General features: G+C 34.1%; 1 protein-coding gene across 1 annotated transcript; it reads right to left on the bottom strand.

Moving 5' to 3' along the window:
- Positions 1 to 8,637: 8,637 nt before the first annotated feature.
- Positions 8,638 to 9,507, bottom strand: LOC104231329 (uncharacterized). The gene has a single exon (XM_009784302.2). It carries the CDS (start codon positions 9,447 to 9,449, stop codon positions 9,240 to 9,242), a length of 210 nt encoding a protein of 69 aa, XP_009782604.1. The 5' UTR covers positions 9,450 to 9,507; the 3' UTR covers positions 8,638 to 9,239.
- Positions 9,508 to 9,751: the final 244 nt, after the last annotated feature.

Below are 9,751 nucleotides of genomic sequence, written 5' to 3' on the forward strand. Positions count from 1 at the left end.
CACATTTTTGACTCCGTTGAGATTTGGATTTGGGTCGCATCGATGCGCACCCGAGTTTAAGAAGGTAATTTTATTAAAATGGTGCTTAAAGAGTCTAACGTAATATTATTTTGAGGGAGGCCGTGAAATTCGCTAAACGGTCCATCCAGAAGTCTAAAATTAATACAATATCTATTGAGGGCCCCGCAATATGTGGTTTTATTCGGCGAGGCTCGTCTCATTTTATTTAAAAGGCCAATCTAAAAGAGACTACGATTTCTATTCTTATTTATCTCTGGAAAAAAAACCTACTTAATATTACATTGAATTATACCAGGTTAGCTAAAAGTTGAAGCTTAACATGAGCGGATGATGACTTAGACAACTATGGTGTTTCTAGCTTGGGATCGAGTCCCACCAAAACAAATATACCTTCAGCGGCTACGATCAATGTCCAGTTCCCTACCACAGCAGTGATTACTTGTCTAAAATTCTAAACAGTCTACTAATTGACGGGCTGAAGCAACAATACTGGAATGATTAGCCTATGTCACTGCATTAATACTCATAGCCGATTCTTACGTCAGCTTTCCTTTTGATCTTACCAATTGCATTGCACGGAACCAAAATCGAATTAACTCAGCCCGATGAAAATATCTATTATAACTCAGACCAATCGATAACATACTGAGTTAATCACGAATCGTGCCATTTCAAACTGCAGCCTACTGTCTAATTTCAGAATTTTAAAACAAGTTTAGACAACCAATTCAATTTAAAAGTCCCTTTTGTTCATACAGTCCCATTGCAGTCCAAGAGATACAACAAACTCTGTTCGAATCTAGTTCAAATGATTACACGAACTAATTTTATCCTCACAATTAAGCTGATGTCTAAATCCAATTACAGTCAACGAATTACTACAAAAAAACACAACGAAGAACATTTCAAATATAACAAAGCTAACTGGAGTAGTGAATTTACAACAATAGAACCAATCTCAATTTATTTCATGTTCTAATCATGTGAAGCTACAGCCATGAGATCTCGAGTCGTGTACCTGGATATGAAGATACAAAGAAGAAGAAAAGATCAGCAGTAGTGGATAACAGGCAACAACACTTTGAGATAACCAAACAACAACAAATACACAGCCTAGAAAGAAGTTTGAAAATCAAACGAAGTGATGGATCGACTTGAATCAACTTCAAAACAGACCAAATAACCTTGGAAATTACTCAGAATGAACTCAACACTTTCAACCAGACCCAAGCTCAATCAAACTTAGCTTAATTGGACCTAATCTCATGCGAAACCATCTCAAATTTCTCTGAAACCATAACTTATCAGACTTTGTTTGAACTAGGAAACTGGAAATTGAACTGAAAATTCCAATGGAATAGTAACTATTTTTTTTTGGTTTTTCTATTAGATTTTCTGTTGTTTTTGGTTTTTGAATATTGAATTTTAAATTCAGATCTGGAAAACTAGAGAGAACTTTTTGGGGGAAATTTTTTTGGGTTCCAACCTCCTCATTAAGGCGTTTAGGCATGTCTTTTATAGGCAGAACTGAGGGCAACCCCAGATTTTCAGTTTTCAATGTCAGTCCCTTACCTATTTATCCAATTAGTCCCTTATTTTCTAACTTGTTATCCAAGTAATCCTACTAAAATTATTGAAATCTACACCAAAGTACCATTCTAGAAGGCCCTAGAAGATTCTAGCTTCAACTACCATGTGCTGCCCAATCCTAAATATCTAAACTACCTCTGAATTTAAGCTACAACTACAGCTATAACCAAGACAGTTTCTTAAGCTCTGAATATACCCCAATTTAAACTCTTGTTGAATCATCGATTGAACTCAGAATTAATGACCAAACTAACTACCAAACGACGACTAATTAAAGTGAAACTTGAACTAATTAGTAATTAACTTAAACTAAAGGAACACCAGAAATTAATTTAAGCAAAACTTAGTAAAACTAATTAACAAATTATCAACGGCTTAACTAAAAATCAAACTAAGATCAGGAATTGGAACAACAAATCAGGACACAAGATTAGAACAATATTGACAAAAATTAAAATGCAAATTAAACTAGACATTAACCATAGAATTCACACATGCAGAAAATCAGAAAAGAAAAAAGAAATTGAAAATAAAATAAAATACCAACAAGAATTCACTGACAACAAAGAGCTTCGGCCAGTAGTTGTTTCTCCAAATCCCCCGAAATTTCTGACCCGTAACATCCTTAACCACATGTTTTCATAAGAAAACACCTGGTTAGGGTTGTTAGGGTCCGAAATCATGGATATTTTGCATTAGGGTTTTGGTCGGAAACCTTCGATTTGATATTCGAGCTGTTCCAGGTAGATTCGAGAGACAGGGCTATGGGGGTTGGGTAGAGGAGGCCCAGGCGGTCACATAGTATTAATTTGGTGGTGATTGGGTTACTTTGGGTTTTGGACGGAGAATATTTGATCAAGGATTCGACGAGCTAGGGTTGGATTTGAAGGAAACGGGTGGTGGATTCATGATGAGGGAGAAGAGGAGGTCTCGTGGTGTTATTTTGCTGGTCGATGGCATAAGTGGTGTTCGCTGGCGGTGGGGTTCTAGCGAAGTAACCGGGGGTACGAGGAAGATGAGTTATGTTTTAGGGTTTGGGAATATTTCGGACATATTTATCAAGTAAATAAGAAAGCACCACAGCCGTTGGATTATGGAGAATGAAGGGCTGGGATTGATTTGCTGTGAAACGACGTAGTTTGGGCGTCTCTGGAGATGGGTCGTTTGGACCGGGTGGGGTTCAGGCCTGGGTCGGGGAAAGAAAAAGAAAAAAAGATGTTGGGCCTGGGTGAATCAATTGGACATGGCCCAAATCGTGGGCAGCCCTTTCTCTATTTCTTTTTGTTTTCTTTTTCCTTTTCATTTGTTTTTTTTATCAATTTTTTGTATTTTATCTTGTATATTTTTTTGTATATTTTTTAATTTTATAAAATTGCAACAATTAAAATATAGTCCTAATATATTTCAAAATTAAACTAATTTATTTCTAAAATTATTTAAAAACTATTTCGGGACGAATTCACAATTAAACAATTAAAAATACAAAAGTGAACTATTTTTGTTATTTTCTTCATATTTTGTTCTAAACAAATTAACCTCGAATTAATACTAAAATATGAAATTAGATCCTAAATGCAAATGCATATTTTGTATTTTTCATATGAATTAAAAAGCACAGATAAAATGCAACAACTAACAGAAAATGACATCAAAATTCACAAAAATTGTAAAATAATAAAGAAATTATTTTTTTTGTTTGAATTTCTGGGAATAATTTGCTTTGGGCAAAAATCACGTGCTCACATTATGGTGGCCTCAAATACTTCGTTCTTCGCAGATGCGAAGAGGCAACCGTGTTCGCGAAGGTTGAAGGATTTATACTGTCGCGCTCGCGTTCTTAGTTACGCGATGGTATATAAGGGAAGTTGGAAGACCTCATGCCTTTGTTGTCCATGATCGTGTGAATACAACCCCGTTCGCGTAGTGAGCTGGAAACAGTGTGTCGCGTTCGCGACTCGTTTACGCATTCACGAAGGAGGTTTAGTCAAATGTTATTATTTTGTTTCCGCGATCGCGATGAGTAAATCACTGGTCAGAATATAAGAACTCTATTTTGAGGGTTAGCCATTATTATCATTTTTGGAGTGGTAGACCTTGGCTTTGGGATATTTTTTGTGAGTTTTTCAAGCAATTCATTCGGGTAAGTATTCTCTACCCGAATCTTATTATATTTCATGAATCCGTTGCTATCTCCATTATTTAATTAGTGAATTAAGTTGGAAATTTAGGAAAAATTTGTAAAATCTTTCAAAATGTAAAATGATGATTTGAAGGACGAATTGAAGTTGAAATTGATAATTTTGGTATGGTTGAACTCGTATCGAGATGGGTGTTCGAATTTTCGTTGGTTGAATTTTTGATTGACTTTTTAGTTTTTGTTAAAAATTGAAGTTTTATTATTCGAAATTTGTTTCATATGACTTTTATTCATGATTTGAAGTTATTTTTGGCAAGATTTGAGCTGTCCAGAGTTGTTTCACTCGAGCAGGTCATTTTAGAGTCTCGGTCTAGCTTCTTTGAGGTACGTGTCTTGTCTAACTTTGTTTGGGAGAAACTACCCCTTCGAAATTAAGTTAATTGTGCTATCTTATTATGTGAAAGCCGTGTATGCTAGGTGACGAGTGAGTATACAGTCTATACGTGGTAATTAACCGGTTTAGAGTGTCTAGTCACTTTCCATGCCTTTAATTGCATTGTTTTAACATGTGATATCTCGTTGTTAGTCTACTCTTACATACTCTATTTGGTATTGTTAGCACTTATTGTACCTCTTACTCGTTATTTAGACCTTATATGCCTTAGTTGAAGTTATTGCCCCCCTTATTGTCTTGTTACCTCTTAGTTATTAAATTTCTTATATGACTGTGTTTATCTGCTATATGTCCTAATTTTTGTGATTGCATACTTAGTTATCGTGTGTTTTACCTGTCCTGTCATTTTTATAAAGTTTGTTGTATTTCTTGATTTTTACGTGGTTCCTTTGTTGACGTGTACTCATACCCCTGATTGTAGAAATTATTGTAAATTGAGTTATTGATTTGTTGCTGCTGATTTAAATTATTGTACGGGAGATCAGGTTGCACGCTAGGTGAAATAAGGGTGAATTGTTATGGTAAAATAAGGGTGAATTATGATATTGATATTGTATGGTATGACCGGGTTGCGCACCGTAACATATTTTATTTATTATTATGATATTGATACGGTGGTATCGGGTTGCACGACGCAATAGGTGAAATAAGAGTGAATTGATATGGTGAAATAAGGATAAATTATGACATTGATTCTGATTAAATGGTGGGATCGGGTTGCGTGACGCAACATATATGTATTTATTACCATTGATATTCACATGGTGGAATAAGGGTGAATAGTATTGTACGGTGGGATCGAGTTGCGCGCCACAACAGTTTATGTGTTTTGTATTTCTTATTGTATTGTATTGGTTTCGATTCTTTAGTACGAGACTCTGAGAATTTGTATTTTTGATTTTTCACTAGTTTTTGAGGATTGAGTTGTTGTCATTGATTTATTACCTTGCTGTCATTTTCTGAATTCTTTTTCTAATACTATTATTTTGGTGAATTAATTTTCAAGATGAATTTACTACGTTGAGTCATCACCTCATATCCTGCTGAGTTGTTAGTAATATAGCGATTTTAAATAAAAGAATTAACAACATGCTTACCTTATGCGATCTTTAAGTTAAAACTCGCCGCTTTATTCGGTACTTTACTATTTCTAATAGTTGTCATATTTTACTTTAATTGATTTCTCAACTTAATCTCCTTACCATGTCTGATGTTTTTACTTTACTTAAAAAGGGATTGTTATTATGTTTTAATTAAATAAATTCTCTATTAAATTCAGTAGCTTATCTGATGATGTATTTTATTTGATAATATTATTTTCTTCACCCAAATAATTTCTAAAATAAACTCATTTTTTTCTCATTGATTTCCTACTTGGTTCAGAAACTGTAATTTTACTTTACGATATATAAATAAAATCTCTTGAACGTCCTAATTAGCATTTGTCGCGGATATTATGTACCGAGTAGCACGCTGATTTTGCTGTGCGAAGTGAGATGGAAAAATGTGGGCACAAGGTGCCATGTATGTTAAAGGTTTAGAAGTTGTGATTTATGATATGAGATTACGAGAAGTGGAATTATTAAAATTGTGTATTAGAAATGATTTGATTGGTTGAGTTGACATCGTTTTTTCTACTATAGCACATTTTTTCTACATCCGTACCCCGACTATGTTGCTGCTTAATTACTTGGTTATTTTTCATTGTCATTCGTGTCCCCCTTATCTTTACTTTGTAATCTGAATTCTTTCTTCTATTGGCATTACATTGATATTCCTTCTTTGTTAGCTCTATGTCATATCCTGCGCACGTTTACATGTTCGGTAGGTGTCTTGACCTCACCTCGTCACTACTCTACAGAGGTTAGGCGTGATACTTAATTACTAGGTACCACTGTGGTGTACTCATGCTACGCTTCTGCACCAGGTACTTCGGATCGGGTTGGTTTTGAGACTTATGCTTGAGTGGCTGGAGACTTCAAGGTACACTTGCTGGACGTAGGCAGGCTCCAAAGTCACCTTCTGTTGTATTTATTTACATTGTTTTCTTTTATTTTGGAACAGGGATATATTCATTATGTATAATTACTCCTAAAAAGGCTTATGACTTGTACTATCGATTTTGGGATATTATATCATATTGAGACTATTGGTTTATTTAGAAATTTCCGGTTCATGTTTAATAGCTGTTTAGTAGAACCTGTTATCATTTCGGTATGTGTTAGGCTTATTTAGTTTTAGAGAATAGGTGTCATCACGACTCCTTCGGAGGGATTTTGGGTCGTGATAAATTCATAGATTCAACTCTTATATTAATGGTATAAAATGATGATGAACGAACTAATAGTTTTTAGTTTTGCTAATGATTGTTACCTTTTCGAAATAATCTTAATCACTTAATTAGACGGTTCCAATACGTACCTAACACAAGATATGTACGAGAAACTCATTGACTTTTTTATCCATATTAATAAGCCCAAGATTGAAATTAAATACTGCCACTTTTTGAGAAGTTTCCTTTTTTGTATTATTGTCTACTCTCTGTGTTTACATTAAGCCACGTAGCGATTATTCAATCATTGTTAGTGGTTGATAAAGTTATCAAAGATTGCTCCAATGTCTGGATCAAAACTCATCTAATCATGCATTATTGAAAGAGACATTTATACTCTAGAATTTGCAAACTTGTTTAGAATACAAACTGCGTACATTACTTTGTATTAATTAATTAGTTCAAGTTTTTCAATGTTCTTTCCAAGAGTAGTAAAGATTTATGCTTTGGTTAAATAAAAATTGTCTTACTGAGGCGGATTTTTTATGGGTTCAATGATTAAATTTTTTTTTATCATGGGTTCAAAGTTGCTATTTATTAGTATAATTTTTATAAAGTTTAATATTTAATTTTTTGCTCTGTATTAAACTAAAAGTATTGTGTTTAAATAAATCTAACGCGATAACACTACATTTGCCTCTATGTATCCTTGCCATTGAAGTAACGGGGGCCGGGGAGTTAGTGGATCTCTACAGCAGGGCACATCCAGTGCATTAGTTACGAGTTATCGTAAACCCAGTAATTTTTTTCTAGATTCTGTAATTGTATTAAAAATTTTATTAAATGTATAAGAATATTATTTAGCTTGGAATTCAGACTGTCAATCCAGTTATTTATTTTATATTAACTTGAGATTTCTGTCCTGAAGGGACAGTCCAGTTGGGTTTGGAGGGTGTTGTCCACACGGGCGACGTGGGTTCGATCCCCCCTCAATGTCCTCTGGGTCTGAGCTTGTCGCACGGGGCTTGTCTAGTGCAGTTTATATTTCCTATGTGATTTGCAATCTATTACACAGTGGGGAGTATACCAGTGTGCATAGAATGCTCACCCGAAAAGCAGAGGCTGTAGCGGTTGCGGGTTTTCCTGGGGTTCCAAACAAAAAAAAACTTGAAATTTTTCTAGGAACTCATAAACTTAAAATCCTGGATCCACTTCTGCTCTACGATAAATACATCTGTACTATAGTATTCTTGATAATATTATGCATATTCTAGCTATTTCCCATGGTCAACTAGTCCTTTGTACAAGACTCCTTTCTCTGTACAAATGTGTAAAAACTACGGAACTAAAACGTCTCAATATTCTAAACACATCCATTTAAAAGACTATTGACTCACAAATTTAGATTTTAAGAATTTCTATAATTGAAATACACCCACTTTGACATTATTTTTTTGAATATTAGATAAGCGCCTTTTCTAAATGTTGTCTTTTTGAGTTTGAAGGGACATTTTAAGGTGTTCTCCAAACATATACTAGGTGAGGATAGAGCTTTATGAGGTAGTGACAGCAAATTCTTGTGGATAAGGAAGGGACCATATCTTGATCTTTTTTTTTTTCTTTTAAGAGGCAAAACATGATAGACAATTTGGATAGGAATACACTTGTGTTTGGCTTGAATTTGACCCAACAATACCTAAGAAATATTGTATATTTAGTAAACACATATAGGAAATAGTTTTTATGTCACTGATATTTTAGAACAATCTTTTCTCGTTATATGTATAATTTTTTTTTAATGTACATATAGTTCAACTCAAAAGTAATTGTCGTTTAGTCAGAACCCAGTCTTAATTAAGTCGAGCCATGATGGTGTGGGAGTAAAATAAATTGCTCAGGCATGATAATTCTCGTAATAGTATCAATAAAAATCAACTGGATTTCAGAAATTACAATGCCATTACTACAGTCTTTACTTTTTACCTCAAATATTAAAAAAAAATCTCATATATACAAGAAAAAAAGAAGAAGAAGAAGTATATAGAATCACATTGCAGAAACTGAAATTTTGAAGGTTACAATCCTTTTTTATTTTACAGAGTTAAGGGGAGTAAAGAAGATTCAGTTAGACATAATTAGTACAGAAATCACTGGGATTCAAAATCATAACAATGTGTTACAGAATATTGTGATATTAAAATTGATAATACATAAATCAAAATGTAGCGGAAATCAATCTCTCACTCTATACGGAAAATTAAAGAATAGTACTTGACCATACATCTTGAAATTACAGTGAGACTTGCAAAGAACAAAAAAAGAGAGGCACATCTCTCTCTATTTACAAAAACATACTTAATAATCAAAAAGAAAACCGGAATTGCACTAAAGGTCTGACTTGACGGTCAATAAAATGAGTGAACACCATGGCAGATCACGATCCAAATCTCAGTAAGAAGAAAAAAGGTTGTGGTGTAATTGTACCAATGGAAGGTAACAAGTACAAGAAAAAACAGTCGAAATACAAATTGACTCGAACATCACCGATAAAAAATAAAAAAAAATAAAAGAAGGAATTAATTGGAAGAGAAAAAAGTAGAGAACTCGTCCTCGTGTAATTGGGAAAAGAGAAAATACAACAACAATGGCATGCCCAATGCGATTTCACAAGTGACGTTTGGGGACAATGAAGTGTATGCAGACCTTGGTCCTATGTTCTGTGACGTAAAGAGGTTGTTTCCGTTAGGTCGGCTTAAGAAAAACGTTCAGGAAGAATACAAGACTAAACGTCTAGAACAAAGAGTACATTGAAATTTTCTCTTGATGATGAAGCAAAGGGGAAGGAAACAAAGCCTCCAACGACTCTCAACATCAACAGCCTGAACTTTGCCACCACAAGAAGGGCAAGCTCCAGATGCAGCTTGTCTTCCTAGCTCTTTTTCTTCTGCATCACAACCATATATTATCAAACACATTTTCTCTCTTTTTTTCTCACTTTCTCTGTATGTGGTTTGAGGGAGTACTATATATGTATGTTTGTCTCAAATTATTATATCCTGATGTGATTGGCAAGTGCACTTATATAGATGTGGTATCAAGTGTGTAAACGATCTTTTACCAGTGTAAAAAACGTCTTTGGGTATAAGCAGACGCAAAGACGGATTCGGGATTTTAAAATTTATGGGTTTAACTTTTAAAGTTTTAGCATTAAACGTCTTATATTTGTAAAGTTATGGGTTCATATATATTATTTTTGCTATTTTAATAAATTTTTACA

This window comes from Nicotiana sylvestris, chromosome 11 (genome assembly GCF_000393655.2).
Source record: "Nicotiana sylvestris chromosome 11, ASM39365v2, whole genome shotgun sequence".
In the NCBI taxonomy this organism is placed as follows: Eukaryota; Viridiplantae; Streptophyta; class Magnoliopsida; order Solanales; family Solanaceae; genus Nicotiana; species Nicotiana sylvestris.

Excerpts from the sequence above, each read along its gene's own strand:
- LOC104231329 (XM_009784302.2), bottom strand. The coding sequence starts at position 9,449 with ATGTGTTTGATAATATATGGTTGTGATGCAGAAGAAAAAGAGCTAGGA.